Source organism: Lissotriton vulgaris, chromosome 5 (assembly GCF_964263255.1).
Source record: "Lissotriton vulgaris chromosome 5, aLisVul1.2, whole genome shotgun sequence".
Classification (NCBI taxonomy): domain Eukaryota; kingdom Metazoa; phylum Chordata; class Amphibia; order Caudata; family Salamandridae; genus Lissotriton; species Lissotriton vulgaris.
Genome location: NC_141693.1, coordinates 137,577,708 through 137,603,819, shown reverse-complemented (window position 1 = coordinate 137,603,819; position 26,112 = coordinate 137,577,708). Strand labels below are relative to the sequence as shown.

At 41.9% G+C, this 26,112-nt stretch overlaps 1 protein-coding gene across 1 annotated transcript in view; it reads left to right on the top strand.

The window, feature by feature from the left end:
• DBH (dopamine beta-hydroxylase) overlaps positions 1-26,112 on the top strand; it is a 391,011-nt gene that overhangs the window by 131,884 nt on the left and 233,015 nt on the right. Inside the window, exons 4-5 of the mRNA XM_086921073.1 lie at positions 973-1,149; positions 10,152-10,254. Coding sequence (XP_086777199.1) covers positions 973-1,149; positions 10,152-10,254 — 280 coding nt within the window. The remainder of the gene's footprint in view (positions 1-972; positions 1,150-10,151; positions 10,255-26,112) is intronic.

The window sequence follows — 26,112 nt, the reverse complement described above, 5'->3', positions numbered from 1 at the left end:
AGGCCCGAGCCGAAGGCGAGGGACTTTAACGAGACAGCGGGACTTTAATTGCCGGTATAGCCCTGCTACGAAGGGCTATAAGACTATTAGAACATTCTGCCACTAGAGGGCAGAATGTTCTAACAAATTAAACAAAGGATTCTCGAAGCTCCAGAACCTTTGTAGAAAATTGGAATGTTGCTCTGCAGGACTTTACCGGCCCGTAGAAGCAGGGAGCACTCCATTGTCTACAATGGAGCTCCCAACATTCCCATGTTCTAATTGTTAATAACATTAGCGGTTTAGAATGTATTTACTAAAATGCGTCCCATTCTTCAATAGGTCTCCTGGACCTCATGAGTGATTTACATGTAACTTCACTTGACATAATATTAAACAGTGGAAGGAGAAACAGAATCACAATATAATACTGCAATAGTTTCAAAATGAAAGACACTACAAGACTCAAAGAGTTGAATTTATATACAACTGTTTTAAGTATTAGTTTAGAAACATAACCATGTACAAGTGGTTAGCCAGAATCAACGTAATAAACTTTATGCAGGAGATTAACCGGGACATATAGAGCTCTTAGAAGGTTTCTTTATTGTTGCATTGCAAATTGCAGATGTTACAATTATAATAATGAATAAATAGATAATGATAGTAATTGCATTGATCTTGACAAGCTGTGTTTGTACAAAATGGGATACAAACTTGCACATACTGGTCTCAATGTGGAATGTGAAACTGACAGGGTACATCTTATTTCGTTCTACACTACACACTGTAAGGTGTGGTTCACTGAATATACTTTGGCACAATCATATACGATAAGAGCATAGTTGCTGTAGTGAATGGGATCATGGTACAATGTCCGTTTGTCTTATAGTGAGTAGATTAGATGATTACCATGGTGGTTATTCTGTTGATGATAAGGAGGATGGCAGATTCTGGTGATGGTCTTGATGATGATGCATTTTGTTTTCCCAGTATGAGCCCATCATTACCAAAGGCAATGAGGCTGTGGTTCATCACATGGAGGTTTTCCAGTGTGCTGCCAACTTTGACACCTTTCCTCACTACAACGGCCCGTGCGACTCAAAGATGAAACCCGAGCGCCTCAACTACTGCCGCCATGTCCTGGCTGCCTGGGCCATGGGTGCTAAGGTTAGTAAATCTTGGCTATTGCACAATAACCATATTATCACCACACCACACACTTTGAACGCCCCCCACAGACATGTTTATGACTCTCATATTTCAATAGTTTGTGACTTTTAGTTTAATGTACCTGTCACTTAAACGTGCCCACATATGCTCAGAATGTACTCCATACAAATGGCAAGCACCAACTTTCCCATTACTGCCGAAAGTGATGGTTAAGTTATTATTATAGAGATGTTATGATGCATAGATCATGAAAAATGCATGGTCATCAATTATGTGTCATACCTCTCCACTGAACCTTGTCAGTTTGTTAAGATATTACGCAAAAATTATTATTGCCCAACAGTTTTCCCAGTGGCTATTGGTTTGGAGCAAGTTGTGTGTGAGTGATTCCAGAAGAAAAAGCTCCCACCCTACTTGTTTGTGCCCATGACGTGAGCCGTGCTTTAGTGTGGATCTTGGAGAAGCTTTCTTTAGTGTGTCCCAGCTAGGCCATCATTACCTGAAACCCCCGTACTTTCAAACATCTCTCTTCTCTTACACCTTCACATCAAAGGTGTAAATATGCAAGAATTTGGTGGAAAGTAGGATTTGCCATTTTGTGATGCTGCGTGCAGAGATCACTTTTATTTCAGTATGAGAACATTGTTATTAAACATGCAACAAGTAATGGACTAAGATTCCATCAATGCATATTTCTAGTTTATCTTTTTGTAACATGAATGTGTCATAGAGTTATGAAAATCAAGCATATTCAAAAACACATTCAGTGATTGTTTTAGAAGCTGCTCCAGGGAAGTCATAAAGACTGTGGCCTAACTCGTTCATAATCCTACTTTATTATTATAATAGCTTATTTTAATCACTTGCTTTTAGACTTCTTTATTTTCCTTTTATTACGGTTTGAAATTCTTAAACAGATGCAGGACAGGTTCCATTTTGGATACAGTGCACATTTTAGTAATCCTGTCTGCACTTAAATTCACATTCAGTATTTTTGTCATCTTTCACAGAATTTGTCAAAGTGATATTCATGTCTAAACAACCTATCGCCTGAATTGTTTTTTTTTTTTTTTCCTCATATTACGAAGCTTTATGTATTTGGAGTTTCAGGTTTCTGCCTCTGGTTCTCTTACCAACACTGCCCCTTGGTCTCTCGTGGTTGGGGAGTTTGTCATCTACACGATGCTTTCAGAGGAGTACCCTTAAGCCATTACATAGTACCAAATCTGGTTTGGATGTGTGGGAGTGAGCTAGCCATCTAGGCTACTGAACAAGTATCATACTTGTCCACCAGATGTTGTTTCGCATTAATCATGGGACCGTGTGTACTAACCCTGTATTGGAGATTAGGTGGTTTTCAAAGATTTCCCAGTATTTAAATCTCTTAATGGTGTTTCCCTTCCTGTCTAGTTTGTTAATCCTTAAGACAGAGTTCATCCAGTCTCTATGTATTGGTGGGGATGGCCCAACCCAGTTAATACAAACCTCCCTCCTTGCAAGAACAATTAACACAAAGAGAAGATTTTCCTGACATTTTGTTAATCCCCCTCCATCTATTGTGTCTTCAATCTCAAAAAGAGTAAGGGTTGTACTTACAGTTAGCTGTTTATGCATGATCATGCTCATGGTCTTACCCACTTCTTTCCAATATTCTTCCAATAGGGGGCAGTTTCTGAACATGTGGATGTCGTCTGCTTTTTCTTCCCCACATTTCGGGCACTTTTTTACGCCTGCATTTTTAAATTTGGACAACTTTTTCGGTGTCCAGTATGCGCGATGTATAGTGAATAGATGGTTTCTTTTTAAAGCTGCAGACTTTAGAGTTGACCAGCATTTTTCCACAGATTTTTCCCAGATTCTATCCAGATCAGCTAAGTGTATATCTCTCCCCCAGATTTGGTCCTCTATCTTCATGTCTCACTCTCCTGCAGCTATAAAAGCCCAGTACCACTGTGCCACCTCCTTAGTTATGGGTAGGTTTTTTACCATTTCCTTTTCCAATTTTTCGTTCTCTTGATTGTTTATAGGGATGGTTTTTGCCCAGCTTGAGATTTGATAATATTTAAATTTGGAGACGGATCCATTGGTGATTGTTTGAAGTTTTTCCCATGTAATCAGGGTTGATCCTTTTAATAGTTGACACCAGTAGTTGATATTGGCTTGTTTCAAGGGGGTTGCCATTGAGTCTTTTAGGCATTCTGGGGTTCCCGGTGAGTCCCATATAGGGGCCATTGCACTGTAGTATTGAATGTTTACATTTGCTCTGATTTGTACCCACAACTTTGCTGCCTCCCTTAAAGTCTTCAGTTTAACTTTTTTAAAGTACTTAGGATGACCAAATTTGAAAATAAAATGATCTTCTGTTTCTGTCATTGTTTGTAGGTATTTAGGGTAGTATTGATAACTTTTTAGCAGGGTCCGTATGTTTTTAAACTGAAACACCTTGTAGTACTCCACCAGATCTGGGCTTGATAATTCTCCATCTTGTTTTCCCCTCCTGAGTTTCTTCCACGAAATCCTGGTTCCCTTCGAAGCCCATATAAAGCTGGTGATATCCCCCTGTGGTTTTTTAAAAGGGACTTTCCAAATTTTAGAGGAATGGTATTAAAAAGGAATGTATACTTGGGTAGAATTGACATTTTGATGATATTCGATCTTCCTATGAGACTTAATGGTAAACTGGACCACACTTTAAATAACTTTCTCACCTCTCCTGTGACCTTGTTAAGATTACGTTGTGGAATCTTCTCTAGTTCATGGTTCACTAGAATCCCTAAGTATTTTATTTCCTTCCTGATGTTTGGACTTTTGAACTCAGTGTTCCAGGTCATAATTTCGGCTTTTGAATGGTTTACCAAATAACCTGAAACTTTCCCAAACTCGCTTATGGTCTCTTCTATAGCTGACTTCGAATTGACATAATTGTCCGTAAAAATCATCAGGTCATCTGCATATAGTGCGATCTTTTTTTCCCACATCTGATGTCTGAAGGGGGTAATCTCTTTAGTATTTCTTAATTTGTTCGCCAGCGGTTCAATATATAGGTTGAAAAGCAGGGGCGAGAGAGGGCATCCCTGCCTTGTTCCTCTTCCTATATTCACATCCTCTGTATGACTGCCATTAACTAGGATTTTTGACCTAGGTGTCTTAAAGATTTGTTTCACGGCATGCATGAATGGTTGACCTATGTTGTTTTTGGTCATGACTTTTTCTAGGAAGGACCAGTTTACTCTGTCGAATGCCTTAGCGGCATCAACAATGAGTATAGTAAGGGGGACTTTCTTTTGCGTGGCTATGTCAATCGAACTCAGAAGTTCATGTGTAATTTCATGTAGTTGTCTCCCCTTGACAAATCCCTTTTGGTCGGGATTTATAAGTTGGGTCATTACTCTTCCTAATCGGGCTGCCATGATTTTTGTAAATATTTTGTAGTCTGCATTGAGCAGTGATATAGGACGATATGATTCGCACCTAGTAGGATCCTTACCGAGTTTTAGAATGATTGTGATTATTGCATCATTCCAGGAATCGGGTATTTTGTTTTGTTGTTTGAAGATCAAGTTTGTCAACTCCGTAATGTGTGGTAGCAGGCTATCTTTTAATGCAATATATATCTCATTTGGTAGGGCATCTGGCCCTGCTGCCTTTCCCTTTTTTAGGCTTCTGATAACCTCCTCTACTTCACTTTTTAAGATCTCTTTATTTAGTTCTTTTTTCTCTTCTTCCGTAAGGGCTAAAGATGGGATGCCTTCTAAGTATGAGTCTATCTGGCTTTCTTGTGGGTTTGTATCTTCAGTGTATAGCTCAGCAAAGAATCTCATAAACTCTTGTATAATTGTATTTTCCTCTGTGCTTTGGTTTGTTTGACCTTCTTGATGATTTCTCTTTACTTTATTCCTGGCTTTATCTGTTTTTAGTTTCCAAGAGAGCCACTTTCCACAGCCTTCCCCGTATTCATGATTTGCTAGTTTACTTGATTCCCACTTTGTACGCACTCTGTCTTCTAGGATGTCTTCAAGTTTTTCTTTCTGGCTTTTTCTTTCTATTTCTAGCTCTTTTTTCCTAGTTGTGTCTTGTTCCGCTACTATTTGGGTATCGAAGGAGTTAATACTTTTTTCCAGATCTGTTATTTCTTGTCTCATTTTTTTGTTTTTATATGCTCCCAAACTTAATAACTTTCCCCTTAAAACAGCTTTATATGTGTCCCAAGTGACCTGTTTTGTCGTACCAGTTTTATTATTTTCGAAGAAGTTTTTTGTTTCCAGTTCGATTTCTTTCATAATTTGCTGGTCAAGTAATATTGCTCTCTCTACCGTGAATCTTCTTTGAATTTTAGTTGCTTTTACTTGAAGTGTTAGCTGGACAGCAGAATGGTCTGATAAGTGAGCTGGGAGGTGAGCTAAGTTTTTTACATTTCCTGACAGATCTTGGTCAATAAGGAAGTAGTCAATTCTCGACCTATGCCCCAATTTTTTGTTATGAAGCGTAAATGGTTGATTTTTTTCTCCTTTGTCTCTCCAGATGTCTATCAGTTCTAGGTCTCTTTTATAGATACCGATCCATTCCCTCATTCTCGGTAAGTTTGCCTGTCTCCCTGGTGAGGACCTATCAATGCTGGGGTCCATTATAAGATTAAAGTCACCTCCCAGAATTATTGGGGAGGTAGCTTGTAGTATTTGAGAGTAGAGTTTCCGTAGAGGGTCTGCGTCATCTAGATTAGGTCCATAGTATCCTGCTATTGTGAATGGGTTATTTCCTATCTTGACTCTTCCTATTGCCCATCTTCCCTTACAATCTACTTCTGCTGAGTCCAGGGTAGCTTTGAGTGATTTTTTAATGATTATCACTATCCCTTTAATGTTGCATTCTTGTGTGGTACATACGTATGAATCTACCCATCTTAGGGTCTTTGTTACTTGAGCCCATTCCTCTTTCAGTAGGTGTGTCTCTTGTAATATTATTATTTCACTTTCTGATGTTCTGAAATACTCCAGGATTTTGTTTCTCCTGCTTTTTGTCCTCATACCGTTTACATTCCAGGAGAGTATTTTAAATTCTTTATTTGTACTCCTCATCTGTCCTGTTTCCCTTTGTCACATTCCCCTTTAGTCTAATGTATGTTTTGTTGTTCATGTTAAAAAACTCCTTATTGATTTTCCAACTTCTTTGACTTATGAGGATTTTTTTCTTTTTTTTCCCCCTAATTTGCTCCCCACCCTTTTTCCATTCTGTGTAGTTTTTATGTTTTCTTTTTTGTGTTTTGTCGTTACCCTCCCAGGGGAAGCCTCCATCTTCTTTTCTTTGGGTTATCTTCATAACCCTTGGTAGCTCTTGACTCGTGACTCTTGACCTGTGTGTATTATGATTTTTGCGAAGCCTTGCACCATTGTTCTACTTATGTTCTACTGTTTTTATGGTACTCGAAATATTTCTTCTTTAACTTATTGGTTCTTCGGTTCGGATTTGCTCTTTTATTAGTTCAATGAGGGATTTAACTTCTTCTGGGTCTCTTATGTTCCTCATTTTATTCCGCCACATTATTCTCAGTGATGGAGGGAATTTCATCTGTACCGTGGCACCGAGTTGTTGTAGTTCTGGCATTAGATTCCCCAGCTCCCACTGCCTGGTTTGGGAGGCTTTCGACATGTCAGATCTGATTTTGAAAGTCCAGTTGTCTTTGTTGTAATTTCCCTTTTTCAGTGCCTCTCCCAGTATTTTTTCTTTTAGCACATAGGTTTTGAAGTTAATAAGTATTTTCCTCGACCTTTTCCTCTCTTTGTTTTTACTAAATGGGTCTCTATGTGCTCTCTGTATGTCTTCCTCTAATAGTGCTTTGTCAGCCCAGGGAAAATGTTCTGCCAAAAGATCTACCACATATTTCCTAATGTCTGACCCTTCTTGATTTTCTGGTACGTTCAATATCCTTATATTGTTTTTTCTCGCAGGGTTTTCAAGCGACTCCATCTTCTCATTTATTATTTTGCTCTCCTGCCTCAGGGAGTTTATTTATTTTCAATTTTTTCCACCTTTTTATTCAGAGCACTCACTTCACTTTCTACAGCCGTCACTCTGTCCCCTAGTACATTTAGCTTATTGTCCAGCTTCTCGCACACTTCCTGAATCTTATCTTGCTTGGCCTCTGATATGGTAAATTTTTCTCTCATCTCTGTCCATATCTTTTCAAGGAATTCGTCTGTGTGGCTTTTGGGATTTTTCGGAGTTCCTTCTCCCGTGTCTTGTTCGCCGTCTTCTTCATCCATTATCTCTTCCCTTATTTCTGCGGTGACTGTATCTTTTGCACCACCTTCCGCCATAACTACTTTTTGCAGGGTGGCTACTATTTCCTCTGTTCCTACTGCTTTGATCTTCCAATTATCCTCCCAGATCTTTGATGCTGCCTTGTTTTTGATTTTACTGCCTTTTGGTGTTGCTTCTTCTAAGTCCAGGTTTGTTTGTTTCCTCAAATGTGTGTTATCTGTGACAGGGGGTTGTGCTGTAGCAGAGGTGAGCGCGCTTTCTTTTTCCCCCAAAAAAGGGGGCCCCTTTGGTGACAGATAAACCTGTCTATGTGCCTGCTCCTCCGTGTGTGGACTTTGCTGTAGCTGGACTTTAAAGTAGGTTCTTAATGACGGGGTAACCTTGATTTTACCTTTCTGGGATAAGTCGACTTTGCCCCTGGAGGTGACTGTCCCTCTCTCAGAGCTATTCTTTATGTTTTGTTTGGCTGGTTTTCTAGTTCTTTTTTTAATTTCCCTGGGAGAAATAGCCTTAGGGTATTGTTCTTGTTTCAAAAAATTCCTGTTTCGTAGGCTATAGCTTGACACTACCTGCCTGCCCTGTAACTCCACTGGTCTCCCTCCAGGGTTGCTTTGCAGGCTCTCTCTTTCTACTTCCTCTGTATGATTGGGAGTTTTCTGTACCTCGAAATAGTTTTCCCCACCCTCCTCTGTCACTTTCAGTGGTTCACTCATGTGTTGCTGTGCTCTTGCATGTTCTACTTTCCTTTGCGCTCTTTGAATGTCTTTTGTGCGCTTACCTTTAGAGAAATCTACTCAATCGTCACTTTCTTCACCGCCTGTTTCACGACCAGCTTCATAGCCGTGGTCCTTTCTCCTGACACTTGGCAACAGCTCCGCGTTATCCAGGAGAGCTCCCCGCCGGGCTCCACAAACTTGGTCTTTTTCCCTGCCGCCCCAGCTGCTGCCCCAGCGAGAATTCGACACCGGCGTTGTGCTGTTTGAAAGGGCTCCACAAACACGGTCTTTTTTTTTGTGACTCCAGTGCGAGTCTGACATCCGTTCCACGTCTGGAAAGGCTCTGCCACTCGCACCCCGGAACTGAAAGTTCAATCTCCCGGAAGCTCTCGAACAGATCGCCTTTGCTTCCACGGCGGCCGCCCAGACTCCCGAGATGCGTCCCGCTTTCCCGGATACTGCACACACTGCCCGGAGGGATGAGCCCGACTTTCCTCACGAAACGCCACTCTCAACCACCAGGTAGCTTATCATACTGTTATTTTTCTGCAAGAAGAAATCCCTTTCTTTCACTATTTCGATATTTGCTTTTTCTTGCGTTTCGGTGCAATTTCGGCTTGATTCTTCTACGTCTTTATGTCAGAGGAGTCACAGAGTCTGGAGCTCACCGGCCGCGCGTCCTACCCTGCCGCCATCTTCCCCGACTCCTTTCATGTTTTTCCTATAGCCTGAATTGTTACACTGTCATTTGCCACAAGTCTAGTACATCCTCTCAATATCTGCATCTCAAGGTTTTAGAAGTAGATACTTAATGTAAACATGGGCTAAGGATGACTCAAATGCCTAGGGGCTTTTTACAGAGGTGATGAATTTTGCATCCCACTGGTTTAGTCCAGTTAGATCCAGTGTCTTAAAATCTCCATTTGATTAAGAAAACAGAAGATAAGAATCTGTGATCAATACCCTATTAAAAAAAAACAGGAATTAACCATTGATTCAGAGAGAAACTTTACCCAAGTGAAGATCATGATTGATGTGGCAACAGATTCCACCCTAACCAAAGAAGGGAAGCCTCCTCTGAGGCTCTGCGAAGCATTTTGCCTTCAGTGGCTGGTAAGAGGGTTATGTTCTCGCACAGACATAATCTTGTTGCCCTGTGCTCAAAATAGCGAGCAAACAATTCCAAACAGACAACAAACCTTCTTATCTCATGTTTTCGCACCACCTCTAAAACTTGAGAATTAGGCATATTGTTGATTAATTCTGGTAGAACTATCGTAGTGCTCAGAGATAGCACAGTGAGGGTGTTAGGGCTACAAATTGTGATCATTATGTTACAATTTTTCCCTTTTGCTTTCACTCTTCATAAAACATATAGCTGTTTCTGATTATTTCTTATATGATGTTACAATACAATATTGTGTGCACTGAATTCAGGAATTTATTTTAAAATAACTATTTTAAAATAAATATGTAAACATTCATATCCCATTTTTTTCTGATCCTTGAGTGTGCAACTCTATAATAAAAGATCATTTTGAATACCGCTCTGTCCCGGAATCTATTATGGGGCTGTTAGTAACCTCGAAAACACTACCCTTGCACTAATGCTTAGTGGGTTGTGTGGGGCTGTAGTTCAAAAGGTATTTGTTCCTGATCGAAGTGCATTGAACTAAGTCCTTGCACTCATGAGTTAGAAATTCTGCCTTTTCTGACATAGAGTAAAACCGACAGTAAATGTTAATCCCATCCATCTCACACACATAAGAATTATAGAACCACTCTGTCTAAATATAAGGTCCCAGAAGCATATGCAGGAAGTCTCTTTCTATAGCTCAATCAGGATTCAATTTCATGGTGTAGAAAATGACTTTGAATAGATGCGTTTGTACCAGGGATCTGACACACTGTTTAGTTGGAGTTTCTAATTAAAGAGTCTGTTTGAGAACATTTTAAGAGGTTCTATTATTTTCATGCACTTAGACAGGAAAATACAAGTTTCATATGAGGTCTTTGCTATTTCAGCCATTCTATTACCCGGAAGAAGCTGGACTTGGCTTCGGAGGACCTGGCTCTTCAAAATATTTACGGCTTGAGGTTCACTACCACAATCCTCTGGAGTTAAAAGGTAAGATACAGAGGATTTCCATCTGATTCCAGAGTTACCTTTTGCTTGCTTTCAAACATTGCACCTGATTAGCTTTTTCTACGTATGCTCTTTCCAGTTCTTGGTCTTTTGCCTCCTACCTTAATAGTTCACTTCCAGGTTCAGAATCTTACAGTTGCTTCACAGAGTTTTTCACACACAATATCTATTCTAAATTGGCAGGCAAAGTCTTTCATGCTACCAAGAGATGAGATTCTATTTTTCATCGCATAAAATGTATCATCCAGTTGAGTGGACAGTCGATTTTAACACCAGGCAGTAACTGGAGTCAAATGTAATAAAAAAGGGATCACGCTTTGCGTATGTAGAGGGTAAAATGAGTCAATTGTCTATTTTACAACCGACTTGCTGTCCCACTGCACGGCAAGACTGAGTAAGGCTGTGTGGAGGGGTCTGTGGTGGAGGTCAGGTGTTTTGAATCATCTCACTCCTCAGTGGGTTCCTGGGAAACCTTGTACTACGCCCTACCATGAAAGCCTCCAAGCCACAAATCAGTATAACGTCGGTCCCCCTCCCACCTCTGGCTTTGCAATACCCATAGAGGAGGGTTTCAATCTTAGTAACCGTTCGACAAGTACATATTGTCCAATATTAACATTTGTAAAATGCTTTCTACACTATTTTGTGTTGTAATTGATCTATCATCACTGTAAAAACAGTGTTTACTATTATTCATTTTACTGGTATTCATTTTATTGAGCTCAGAAAACACGTGAACCATCTATGAACTTCCGTTTGAAACATATACCATGATCTACAAGGCAAACTGATCCATGAAATCAGATCACCCTTCAAAAACAAGTCTATCTAAAGCTGCTTCCAGATCGCTTGCAGAGACTGACCTTCTTCGCCCACTTCGGGGTCATGAAACTATTTCTATCCCCAAGCTATAATAATATCCCATCCCTCCGACATATTAGGAATGAATTTAAGACTATCCTGGCAATTTTTCTCCAACCCTTCCTAGCATCACTTGGCACATACTGAGTTTTATTGGTGCTAGGATTGCTGGGTGCGGTTCTAACATTAATATCCCAGCTGGCAAGGGGCCTGGCGATTGAATAACCACCTAGTTTGCTAGGGAGGGTGATGCCCATATAGGTAATATTGACTCACCGTCACTCCTACCCATAAACCTCACAGCGATGCTGTCATCCGACGCTGCACGCGTGGTCCCTGTTATCGCGTTCATTAGCCTCAGGAAGTTATCTCCACTCAGTACATCATGGGTGCTTCGAGAGTGGCAACAGTAGCAGCTTTTCTCTGACGTTTCTAACTCTGTATTAGTTTACAACCCCATGTGAATGTTAAAATGTATATTTTTGCATTCGTTTTCACCTCCCACCACTTGCTATGTTGTATTGCATATATTTGCATTTGTTATCAACAGACGTTTTGGCATTCAGAAGCACAGTATACGACAATTAAATTAATTTGTTTGGAAAGAGCTTATAAACAAGTTAATCTATTATATTTTGTAAAGCACACGCTGACATGCTGTCACAGCATTTTAAAAGTTGGCTGAATATTGATTCCGCTCCGAACAATTGTAAATGCCAGCTGATCGCATTAACCATCTCGGGGGCCGCGTTGTATCTATCTCAGAAGTGTAGAGAACTGAGTTGGCCATTCAAGCATCTGGATCCCTGGCCTCCTGGACACACACAAGACTTCTGCAGCAAGGGTTTAACCCGTTGAGCAATCCTACTCACTACAACCCACACGTTTGCAAACATAGGCTCTTTCTTTCGTTACACAAAAGCTGTTGTCCTGCGAGTATTGCATGAAGCTTGTCCACCAGTGTTGACTGGGGCTGACATGCCACCCTGTACCTCACACACCCGGGCCCATGAGGCCCCTTTACCTGCTGTGCCTGCCAGCCTTGCCCACAACCTGGTGCCTCAGCAGCAAATAGCAACTGTTGAGAGGCAAAGAGTGTGACAAAAAGCATGACATTTCTGATGCCATCGGGGGTTGCTGAATGGACGTCCATGAAAGATCAGCAGATGAAGCGCCCTTAGTAATGTTTGGTGGCACTAATATCTCGCTCCTTCGACCTAATCTTAGTGAAGGGATGTGGGGACAGTGGTCTGCACTGGGCTCCTTGCTGAGTGTCTGACATGTCATGCAATGATGGGCTCCCACTCTTCTCCCAATGCTTGCACCATCCTAAAGAGCATTGAGGCGTATGTACAAGGTGTTCATGCAACACAGTGCAGCAAGTAAAGTATAGTAAACGGAAGAGAGCAGAAGTGTCCCATATCTTCAAAGAAATGATGCAGTACTGCTCTCTCCATGAGCTGACACACTTGTGGCTGCCTAGCACCAACACAGACACCGTTGCACTATAGTGCAAGGGTGTCTCCATTAAGGTCAGGGTAGTTTTTGTGAAGGAAGGATAACCTTCCTACACAAAACAGCCTGACCTTAATGCAGACACCCTTGCACTATAGTGCAAAGGTCACTATGTTAAGATAACCTTCATGCACAAAAACTAGCCTATGAGGTTATTTCCTTTTTGCACGTGTGTGCAGAATACAGCATGCAAATAGGAATAACAAGGAGAAATATAGATATATTGCCTCATTATGCCAGTCTCAGGCATGCACTCAATTTTGGCACACACCATGTCTGCAACGCTTTGTAGCTATGGGTTTGCATCAAAATCCATTGGTGACTGCATGGGAACTCTTATGCATCACCCAAGGAATACCTCTGATGCAAGGTAACACGAGGCAGCGCAATGAGCGTTACACATTTTTACAAAGCAATGCGTATTGAAATTATTTGTTTTGCAAATACCTACATGGATTTTGTGTCGGGTCTGCATTAACAAAGTAACACAATCCCCAACACAAAATCTTTCTAAATCTGGGCCTTCATTTGCCAGTGTTCCTTTCCCTTACATTTCTCCTTAATTTTCTTCTTGTATTTCATTTTCTTCATCTGCACTTTGAGTTTTTTTTCTTTGGCTCTCATTATGAGTTGGTGTTAAAATTCCAAAGTGTGTAATAACCTCTGCACCTGCACAAATCAAAATAATGAGTCGATCAGGTCAATCCTGCTAATATTTATCAGGGGAAAATGTCCGGTAAATAGCGGGACATGCGTGCTGAGTTTGACACAGAAAGCACCAATATCTCCCTTTTGTTAACAGGGAAAAACCCATAATTGTGTGTAATTATTTTGGATAATAAAGTCCGACTCAGCAGAGTCAGGTTACATCGTTTTTATAATCACCAGATGCAACGGTGGACTTCTGGAAGCGCCCCTCCCACACAGTTCCTTACTATTCGAAAATGGCGCACTTCAACCACGGTATCAGCTGTTGCTTGACACCACTGATAAGCAGAAATACGTAGAGACAGAACACAGAATGGTGCACCCAACAACGAAAAGTCCACAATTCTTTTTTATGTTAATTATCTCATTTAAATTTTGTTGTCTTTTCATAAAAACAACCACGGCTATAGCCAACACGTTTCGTTTAAGAAACTGATCTTCATCAGGGCTGCAAGTAATATATAAAAAACCCATATAAGACACACAACATACACTGAAAGACACCATATTGATGCACAAATACTACAACTACATATAATAAAGACAAAAACATTAACCCCTTCGATGCTCATGACGGAACGGTTCCGTCATGAGTGTCGGTTGACCTGTGCTCATGACGGAACCGTTCCGTCATGGTTCCATAAGCCCAATGGAACGTTCAGCACAGCGCATGAATTTGCGAGCGCTGATGAGGTTAAAACAGTCATTAGCATCACACTGGTCTACTAATAAATATGCTACACTGGGGCCCTATGGGAAAGGAGAGCCCCATATGACAACATACTATAAAAAAGTATTTAATTGCATGTAATAATATAACCATCCAGCTCGTAATGAAGGCCTATGTCTCTTACACCGACTTTCTCATTCTTTTTCTCAATTCCCATCTTTCCTTTCTTAGCAGTTGTGGTTTTCTTTCTGAGGTGCGTTTCTCTGAGCAATGCCTCGATTTATTACATTCAGGTACATTGAAATGACTAGCGGTATTACGATTAATGGGAGTTATTTCAGCATATTTAGCAGGGGGCTGGGAATGGTGGGTAAAAACAGGAGGTAATGATTTCCCTGATAGTCATTGTCTCAGCATTAATAATTTTGATATGGATCACTTCCGCATTTCTTGGCAGCCAGACAAATTTGCTAAAATGACCAAAAGGTGGGCAGTATTGGTATGGGAACTCTGGATGATCCGGAAATGTTAGTAATGCTGAGTGTAAAAAGACCAGCAAATTGTCTGTCGCACTTTTTTCTACTACACATGTACCTGTAGAAGCGAAAGAACCCCCAAATTGGCTTCTGTGTCAGCATGCATTCTGTTCTAGGTGTAAGTCACATCCTTTAGTATAAGTTGGCATGAGGTTGTCTTTTGCAGATATTGGGGCTGTGGGGGCTGAATTTAATACGTTACATAAATGGAAGAAATGTGCAGCAACATGTATGCATTACCTATATTGTTCTGGTAAATAATTTACACTTGTCATTTTTCCTATGTTTTGGAGACTAGTTTCCCCATGCTAGTGTAATGGTTAAAATGTTAGTTTACACTTACACTTGCAACTGTGCAATCTGTTAGAGTTTTGCAGCGGGTACTACATCACAACATGAGCCATGGTTTATGATGCACTTAGAATAACGCAAATAGTGCTGTGACGAGTAACCATCTGCCAGAGTCTAAATCATACCCAGAATCTGCTAACATTGGGCTCCTGTTGCTTTTGAAAGAGATTTCTGACTTCATGAGAATTCACAGAGATTGTGACAGTAGGCCTGGGCGGTGAACTCTGCTCCTTTCGCGGAGTTTCCTGAGTTTTCTGCACTCAGCGTAGGCGTAGCTCGCAGAAACCTCAGCTCCGCGTAGTGCAGTGCCGTTTTTTTCCATGCTCAAGCTCATGACCGGTAAGTTGGCGAGCGGGAACTGCCACTCAGGTAGAATTTCTCCCCGGGCCGCAGGAAAATCAGCGTTGCGAAACTCAGCAAACTACAAAGTATTTGTGGAAACCTGTAACAGGCATGGATTTCCATGGATGCACACCATCTGAAAATATACTTATGCACATTATGAGTACATTCTTTTTTCTCCTCAGGGAAAATAAGTTTTCAGGTGTAGATGGAGAATAACCTATTTCCCTACAGGTTGTGCCTCCAGAAGGCGTACTAGTGTTTGCAGGGTGGTCACCTACCTGCAAAATGTTAATGAATACGCGCAAAACTGTAAGCTTAAGTATGTCTACTGCTCTGTGTATCACCACTCTCCAGGTAATGAGGTTTCTCCTCACCTGAGCCTTCAGTTTTGTAGTTCTCAACCATTGGCATCTGTCTTTGCTTTGACTTCTGACTTTGCTGCATCGTAAGAACATCAACAAAGTTGATATTGGAACAGATTTGAGATGTTACCTTTAGTTTCTTTTTAGGTATGTCATTGGTGCTTGTGGACTGTTTTTACCCCATGACTCGTCAAATGAAGGCTGCCTGTGTGGAGTGGGACCAGGTTCCTTTCCTTTATTTGATATGTTCCTCTGCTTTTGTGTTGTTGCTCTGTGGATCAATGTGCATCAGTTTATGTTGCATAGCCAGGACAAAGTCAGCGAATGCGGCCCAGCCCCCCAGACTAGGCTCTGACACTCAGGCGCTGTATCTTTGTGCTTTTCAATCTACGGACTCTGGGGCACAACTGAATGACCTGGCATGAAGTCTCAGTTACAGTCTAACTTGAGGAAGACCACTGCCTTCTGCATCCCTTAGTTAATAGAATCTGATTAAAAGCGGGTAGTAGTAAAGGTTCTGCCAAAAATCAATGGAAGGCAAAGTGTGTTGTAGATTGATCTTTCTGCAGGCTCACCCCAACTATGTTGACCTTTTTTTCTGAACTCTTGTTTTGCTGGCTATAGATCTCTGTGCACTTTACCCCTGCTGACCAGTGGTAAAGCGCTTGGGCTCCTTTTATCAACATGGTATCATTGGTATGCTCTTTAGTGGCATATTTAACTTGCCGCTACGTACCTATAGGTCCCAATTAAATGGTACCACAGCATACCCAGGTCCTTGAAGTTAAGTGTCACAAGTGAACTACAGCACCTGTCTGCCATCCACTACAGTTACAATGTACACATGACTGTAGGCCTGCCACAAGTAGCCTTCTGTGCAGGTTTTAACTGCAATTCAACATGTCAAAATAACCACTTTTGACAGGCCTAAACTTTTTTTTTGTAAAATATTTATGTCACACCGAAGTTGGCCTTATTACCCATACAGGTAGGGTGCATGGTATTTAAAAGTAGGGTATGTAAAAGTTAAATGGTAAACATATTTACAGTGAAAATGCCCTCAAACCTCTATTCACTGTAACATGATTGGCTGTTCCATGGAAAAACACTAGGTTTCAATATTAAATACTAATCTTGTATCTCAGGAATGGGACAATCTATAAAAATAATTAAGCAACAACAGTTGTTCAACATCCAATACAACTGTGAAGTTGGATGTGTTCTAAATATTATGGAAAGCTAACTTTTAAAAACCCTTTGCTTGCCTAAAGCTTCTAAGGCCTTTCAGTGCCTTTCAAATGTCACATGGAAGTTTAATGGTTCCCCTGAGGTGAGATGTTCACTGCTCCCAGCACAAGGACAAAGGACTTTGGGTGTGGGAAGGAACTTTCCTCCCCTTGACAGGATGGCCTGGGGGCTAGGCCCAGACCCTTCATGCACTGGAAAGGGACCTCAATCAATTTCAAAACCTCCCACTCGACCTATATTTCTTTTTCTAAGGCTGAACCGGCTCAATTGGAAATGGACCTCTCCTGTCACAGGCAAATGCTAGCTGACAATTTGCCCTTATGTTATCTTCCCAGCCAGTCAGGTCCCAATAACAGTGGGCCTCTTTGCCATCACAATGTCACAGCCTGTTTGACAGGTCCTCTAGGTTTACATATAACATTATAGAATACTTCAATGCAAGGAAACGTAATGGCAAAACAATTTGTGGGTACCACTGTCTGGTTGCTGAAAAGCTCACAATGTTTGCACCAGACGTCTGTTTCTGAGGTTGCTGTGGGTACAGGGAAAGCATAAAACTGGATTTCGGTGTGAAATCTGGGAGGACACTGGGATTACCATTGTACACTCCCCCCCCCCACACACACACCTTAAACCCCCAACATTAGTGTGGCCGATGACTTCAGCCACCTTGAAAACAGAGAAAGTGGGTAGCGTTGGTCCCGGACATCTTTACCCCACTGGTAAGTCTACCCTAAGGGTTATTCTCAACCACTTGAATAAATGTTCAGGACCCTCCTGGACTTGTGGATGATAATTAGAGGACTGAACCTGCTGTTTGACACCTGAGAGGAGGCCTAGAGGGATGGACCTGCTCTCCCTCTTGCACTCAGGACAATGAAGTGGACTCCAAGAGTCATAAGGCTGACTTTCTGGTAAATCGACAGGGACACAACAAGTTACATGATGGCCTGTTCCTGCAAGCGCCCAGCTGAGAAGTGACACCTAAACTGGACCCTGCTGTGGATGCTGTCTGACACTCTATGAGTCTGTAAGTGCCTCCTCTCAGATCCTAGGGTCTTTAGAAGTGTATTCCTCTGGTGGGTTGGAACTTAAAGGACTACAGTCAAAAGGTAAAATATTTGACTCAGATGAACCTGGTTAGTGTATCCAACCTGTGTTCCATCGCAATCAGTGTCAAATGGCGCCTTGGTCCTGTTCTCCTAGCACCATTGACTATCACTGTCATTTAGTGCTTCTTGACACTATTTCTAATTGCAAATTTATAAAATCATATCTCCAGTTCCCCTTATTAGATTTTTGTAATTTTCAATGTCATCTTGTTTATTAAATTCTCCTACGTTGTTTAAATTTATTTTGGGATTTGTATTGCTTTTCTCTTTTCAAGTTTATTACTATTTTAGTGTTGGATAAATACTTTTCACACTGTCTCTAAGTCAAGCTTAGCTGCTGTTTTCCCCAACCTCGAGTGGTTAGTGCAGGTTTTTTAGTGACTTTTGTGATTCATCTGGACGAGTTCTGTGATTATTATTTGGGGTGGGTTCTCACCCCTTCACAAATAGCAGTCCAATTTCTTACAACGTGCAGTCAAAGCTGCAGCAAAAATAATTTACCAAAACGTTCTTACTTGGGGTCCAATTTATTTGTGGGTGGATGGCCTGCCGTTCCGCCATGGGGATGGAGTAATTTACTCCGTCCACATGCTGGGAAGGCTGTCTGCCCAATTTATAAATGACCGCTATGCAAGTGGTCATTTAGAAAAACATTGCTACAAACTGTGATTTTACGTTTGTAAAGAAAAATATAATGGTCTCCTCTGCATGGGAGTTTTCTCCCATGGGGGGAGCATTAAAATGTTTTTGTTATAATATGTTTTTCTGTGCACTAAGGGCCACCATGGCCAATCTTAAGGTCTGTCCGCAATTACATTTGGCCGGCGGAATATTTGCGAGGGGAAAACTCTGTCGCCATTCCGACGGAGTATCACTCCACCAATATATAAATCAGGCCCTTGGTCTTTTTTTTTTCAGTTTAGGAAATTTTTATTTGGTTTTAAGAAAACACAATACCCTTGGTCTTTTTATCATTATATTTATTAGAAGCAAAAAGTAACAAGTCAATTGTTCAGCGCATCAATTTTTAAAAGAAACCCTACATGATTAAGTTTAAAAAGAAACAATCAAATAACGAGGTCTATTTATGAGAAAAAAATGACATTATGTGCTCACAGAAAGAGTCTGTAACTTGTGCACACCGAGCAACTTTATATTAAGTTAAATAAACCAGCATTCCAATTCGTGCCCAGTAAGTTAAAGTGACCTTTCAGTCAATGAGACTCTAAAGCAATAATAAAACAGATTTGCAACTGTATAAGTAAAATCACAAAATTAGATTATTCTAGCAAAAATAACTCCAAATGTAAAAGAGCAGCGCAGGCCAGCAGCAATCCAAGCAGAACAGAGCCCAAATAAGAAAGAACTACCATGACAGTAGTTGGAGTCCATTTAAACACAATACACGTTACACTAATCAAATTGTGCCATTTTTAAATACATCACCTTCAGTCAGAAACAGATTTAGGAAACAAGATGTTACACAAAAATAAAAACCTTTCTCTTGCAGGCATTATTCATTTACATATTTTTTGCTTCAATAAGCAAAATGACAACTTTAAAAAGCAATGGATTAATTCATTTCTTGCACATTGTCAAAGCATTCTTCCTGCACCATTCTCCAGATATCAGGGTCAGGTCTGGCTCTAGGGCGTGTGATCGGTACCACCGCATAGGGCGCTGACTTTGGGGGCAGCACCGTGTTCAAGTACAATCTAGTTTTACAAACACCTGCTGCCCTGTTCCTTGTCTCCAGCAATTTTCAGGCACCCATAAAAATGTCAAGATAACTCTGGTGATTCATGGACCTGCAGCAGAGAGATCAGAGTTTTGATTAGTGGAGTTTTGACTCATCATTAAGTAGTGCAGGAGGTTAAAGTGACTGTTGCAAAGCACGTGTCATGCAGATCACAAAGTGCATACAATGTAAATAGGTCAGTGCATAACTGCTTCTGTCAGAGAGCCCATTTTGTTACTTGCAGTGTATTGGGGAAGCCCTTACCTGTTTCTTTTTGCTACCACTGCCTGGGAACTGCCTGCACCCTTTACGGACCTCTGAACAGTCCTGCAGCCTCTGCCTTCTGCCAGTACCTGCCCCCGTGTTTGACGCGGACCGCCCGCTGCCGTACTACATCTCCCACAAGGCAGCGCGGCGAAGTCTCGCGTGAGGAGGAGGGGGGCAGGCAGATAAATTCATCGGCGGGCTCCCGCGGCACAGGCAGCCCTTACCTGTTTCTTTTTGCTGCCACTGCCTGGGAACTGCCTGCACCCTTTACGGACCTCTGAACAGTCCTGCAGCCTCTGCCTTCTGCCAGTACCTGCCCCCGTGTTTGACGCGGACCGCCCGCTGCCGTACTACATCTCCCACAAGGCAGCGCGGCGAAGTCTCGCGTGAGGAGGAGGGGGGCAGGCAGATAAATTCATCGGCGGGCTCCCGCGGCACAGGCAGCCCTTACCTGTTTCTTTTTGCTGCCACTGCCTGGGAACTGCCTGCACCCTTTACGGACCTCTGAACAGTCCTGCAGCCTCTGCCTTCTGCCAGTACCTGCCCCCGTGTTTGATGTGGACCACCGGCTGCTGTGCTACATCTCCCACAAGGCAGCACGGCAAGGTCTCACGTGAGGAGGAGGGGGGCAGGCGCATAAATTCATCGGCGGCGCGGGACACGCGCGGGCTCGCCCGGGCTTGCCCGTCTGTGGCCGACTGAGACCGGCCGGGCCAGGCCAATCCTCTTGGTTTTCCAGCTCTATCACGAACAATTACCTAGTAAGCCCACCACCACTATTGCTGAACATTTCTCACCAACCTACAAGACTCTATCCCTTGCAAACTGAACGCAAGAGCTGTTCTTTCATTATAATTCAGGGGGTGGAAAGAAACCTGTATCTACATAAATCACTTATAGGAACGGGTCTATATCGACTGTGGTAAAAATGGGCAAAAGGAAGCTTGCTAGTCCTAAATCCAATGTAGGACGGAAGGTCACCATAGATGCACAAGAAACGTTGTTGAGTTACTTAACGGGCGCAATAGGAGCTTTAGACAAACAGATAAGTTCAGCAGAGGAACTAATCGAGGCCAACTCCTCACGCTCCATTCCGGAGTCCAACCACCCAGCACTCCCAGCGAGCCCCAGACAAATTTCATCTAAAGAAAGCACCGCTAACGGCTGCGTTCAGCATATTTCAGACAGAATTACTTTAAGGGACTCAGAAACTGCCCAACAACCGCCCCAAAAAAAACATAAAATCCCGACTCCTGTTGGAAACACAGTCCTGAAGAATAGCGCAACTTATGTCGCAACAAATAGTCACTCAGTCAACGAGGAGGACGTGTTAAGCTCGAAAAGGAAATATACCAAACAAGGCAAGAGGAAAGTGGGAGCAAGAAAAACCTCCACAAAGGTTCAAGCTGCTGATGACAGGAAATCGGAGGCCACCACTAACGACATTAAGTCTCTTATTACAGTGGTGGAAGGCTAGATATGTACTTGAGGATCAGGCTGGACCAAATGGAAACCAGACTGACCCAAATAGTACAATCCATATCCATGAATACAGGGCGCTCCGGAGAGGACGTACACTTTTCTTCTAACAAACAAGAAATAGCAAATTTGGTGAGGAACCAGACCGAAGGGTACCCAAAGACACAGCAATAAGTCAGCATGAGGTCTAACATTCCGACACTCAATTTTGTTTTATCTAGAACTTCAGGAGAGGGAAATAATCCCATAAAGACAACCTTAGATATTACAGAAACAGACATCTTTTCCCATCCCTGCCAGGCATATCCATACCCCCTTCATAATTCTGACACCCAACCCAGGACAAGACTGGGGCCAGGTGAATATCTTGATTTGCCACCAGCTGCTACCCCCTACATCATTGTGCTGGCAAACGTTCCACGAAAGCCTCCTTTAGAATCAGAGGGGTGGGAAACACTGAAAAACAAGTCGCTACACTCGCTAGGGCTCAAAACAGGTTTAGACGACTGCTTATTTAGGGAATTCAAAATGGCCAGAAGGGTCCAGTGAGTGGGAACTGGTGGAAAATCTTTTTAAGGAGATTGCATTGTACTTACTTTTAGATCACCTGCGCTAGTTAAAACAATTCTCTATGTCCTGGGTAGCAAGCACATTGCCAGGGGTGAGATAAATATACTCCCATTAGGTTTGTTCTATTCCCCCCCCGAATTCCATGCAACACACTCTTAACTTTGATCCCATAAGGAGACATGACCCATATTATGTGATTCCCACAGCAAATAGATGTAATACGCTTTCAGGTTTGGAAGATCAAGGCTGACTGGCTAAGACAAATTCCCATGCTCTGGTGCCACAGGGACAAGACATAGATCTAGTTCAATATGTTATTGCAGAACTTCCAACCTCATATCCCTGTGATTTAACCATCGTGTCCCTCTCCCGAGGTCCCCTAAAAATGGACCACTCAGATAAACCCTTACTTAGTTTACTTTTCTGTATTGTTGCAGGTTTGAGTGCCAAACTTAATAACGAAATTTGGACCAACTTCATTCATAAATTTAACATCTTATGCCTACAGGAGTCTTGGGCCACATCTGTAATACATATAGAGGGTTATAAGAGCTATCATTCCATGGCATTCCATTCAACTTCCGGAAGAGCTAAGGGCGGTTTGGCAATTTTAGTTTCTAACATCATTAAATTAGAGAAAATTGTACAAAGCAAGACAGAGGTAAATTACCAAATTATAACCTTGAGGGTGAATAAAAGCAACCTTTTTGTGCTGGTTAATTTTTATAATAATCTTAGACAGGATGAAACTATTAGCGTGATAAGAGAGATTCACTCCTGCTTGCAGGAATTAAAGAGAAAAACAAGAAAGGATCTGGTCATAATATGGGGTGGGATTTTAACCAATACATTTGTGGGCACAGCCCTGGTTCAACCTGACCTGACCTCGTCAGAACTGGTCGCTCCTCCCGCCGCGAGGCTCCTCCTGAGTGCGCCGGTCCCCCCTGCTCTTGCCGCCTGTTCGCCACTGCCCCCAGGGCTTAGGTGCCTCTTGGTTGTATTTTATTTCATTCTGCTCTGTGGCTAATTTTGTGTTGTATTCTGCTCTGTGCCTTATTTTGTTCGCCCGCTGTGCCCCTGTACTTTCTAGTTTTTGCGCTTGTTCTGCCACTTGTTTCCCGCTGTTTTTTCCCTGCTCCCCGCTCCCTGCCACTGCTCCCCTGCGGCTCCGCCCCCCTTTCCTCTTCTGTACCCTCCCCCCTCCTATTTCCCACCCCGCTCCCGCCTCCTAGCTGCTCCTCCCTCCCACTGGCTATTTAGAGGGTTGTCACGCGACGGGAAGCTGTGTCCTGACCTGACCTCTTCAGAGCCGGTCGGTCCTCTCGCCGCGTGGATCCTCCTGAGTGCGCTGGCCCCCCCCTGCTCTAGTGTGAGAAAGAATGCAGAGGATATTATTTCGTACTTCCTTTAAAGAAAGAACTGGGTAAACAGTACTTTATTTGAAGATGGGGTAAAGGTGCAACAGAATTATCCTTCACCAACTGGTGAACAAACACAATGTCCTTCTTCTTCCAAAAAAGATTTGTGATGAAATTTGAGGAATATACTATACCAAAGTGAGAAGGATAGAAAACCTTGTTGAAAATCGAGATCAACTGAAAATATTGTATGCAACAAATGCAGGGAATATTTTGGGAGAAAAAAGTACAATTAGACATATGAATATTATTTTTGAATGAGAAGTCGTTTAATAAGGATCATTCAAAAGTAATCCATCATGGTGTGGGTGAGTCATGTAAATCATTAATTAGAGCATGACATTGTCAGATTTAAAAAGCAGAGTGATAAAGCTTAAAATCAGGAAATGAAACTCCCTCTTCACTCTTTGGGTGTTTAAGTTTGGATAGGGTAATACATGGGTGTTTTTTTGTTCCAGAGGAAGTTTGTGCAAATGGAGTCAATTTGCGAAAAATATAATTAGGAATCTTGAAGTGTAACATTGAAATTATATAAGGACATGCGGTACAATCATCATTTTGATAGTATTTAGTCTGCCCCACCAAGATAAATGCAGAGGAGACCAAGACAAGAGTAATGTTTGAATGTTAAGTTTTAAAGCATTTAAATTATTGTTGAGTGTGATAGGGATAGTAGGAAAAAACAAAACACAAAGATATTTAATTTTGGAAGGGCACCATGGACAAATAGCGTTGGCAAACATGTATCAACAACAAAAGGAATTTAATGGTAATGTTTCATTTTAGGAAAAGATTACATCCAGAGATTATAGAATATAAGGTGATTTTTTTGTAAAAAAGGATCTAAAGTGTCCAAGAACATGATCAGATAAACTGATAGCTTAATCTATAGGGAGCTGAGCTTGAATCCAGAGATAAGTGTATTGGAACAAATACGTTTAAGGAAGAGTTCTAGACAAAGAACAAAAATCAAAGTGGATAGAGGGCAACCTTGCCTGATACCTCTATGTACAAGAAAAAAGGGGAAAAACAATAATTCACAAAATCACAGGCACGAGGGTCAGAGTATAATAATTTTATGAATGAAATACAAACCAAACCATAAGCATGAAGTGGCAGTTAATGTAGTCAAACACTTTTCAGCATCCATAAATATGGCTGCAAAGGGTGCAATATGTTTCTTAGCTAATTCAAGAATACCAGATAACATCCTCTCATTATATGCAGCAAGTCTGCCATTAAATAAACAGGATTGGTCAGGGTTGACAAGAAGGGGTGCAACAGTTTCTAGGCAGGATGTAAGAATATGTTGTAATCATAATCAGTGTAATAGGTTGAACGTTTTTCGAAAGAGTCAGGTGTTTATCTGGTTTGGGGATAATAACATTCATCCTTTCAAAAAAGAGTCACTAGCTTTCGAATCCAGAAGAAAGGAATTGAAGAGCTCTAATAATTTAGGGGCAACAAATATTGAAAAAGAGGAAATTAGTTATATAGAAAATCTGCCAGGACCAGGTACCTTAGCTGTTTTTAGGGACTTGATGGTTTAAATAACTTCTTAAAGGGTAATTTCAGCCTCTAATTCATTAAAATGTTATAGAGGGAAGGAGGTTTAGGAGACCACTAAATCCTTTTTGTATATGTTCTGATAGAGTGGTATCATCTGTATATAATGTTTTGTAATAGAATTGGAAGACATTGGAGATATCAGAGTCAGAAATCGCTGTGGTATTATTAACCCTGGGGGGAGTTGGCGGAGCGGGGCTTCGCGGAGCTACGCGAAGTGGGCGAGAAACTACGCCCACCTCCGCACTCCGCGTAGCCCCACTCCGCAAACACCACTGGCCGCCAGCCCCGCCACCCGCCTCCCGCCTCCCTCCCGCCCTCCCTAAATACTTTAAATTAAAGGAATAAATTAATTTAAAACGCACTTACCTTGCCTGTCGCTGCCCGCCGCGTCCCCGGGGCTCGCTATCTTCCGTCTTCTTTACTAATGCGCATGCGCGGGCGGCCGCGCATGCGCATTTCTCACGAGAAAATGCGCATGCGCGGCCGCCCGCGCATGCGCATTAGTAAAGAAGACGAAGACTGTTTTTTATTTAACAGGATCATTAAGGAATCTTGAGGTGCCTTTATAAGTCATTATGCATAGGCAAGGATGTAGAATGCCACAGCGGATATTCAGCTGTTTCAATTAAAGTCGTAGGGCAAAGATCTCCTTTCGCCTGGCATGGTCTCATTAGAGATATCTTGAGCAATGAATATTTGTGGCCAGACCAGACAAGACAACGTTTTTCTTTACCAGCTTTTAAGATATGTAGAAGGTCCGTGAATTGCAGAAAAATCATAATGATGTCTCTAGGTTTGGAAAAGTGAGGAAGAGGATGACCCAAGCACTGTGCATGTTGAATATTGAGTGGAGGAGTATTTGGCAGTCCTAGAAGATCTGGGAGGAATTTTTTCTGAAATCCCAGGAGGGCGGGACCTTCAAGAGCTTCCTGTAGTCCATGTAAGTGAAAATTATTCCATCTATTCCTGTTATCAAGATCCTCTGCGCGCAGTTTGAGTTTCTAAATTTCCTGTTTAACAACTGGAATTTTAGTGGCCACATCCTGAAGATTGCTAACACGCTGCTCCATTTCGACCATTTTACCCTTCAT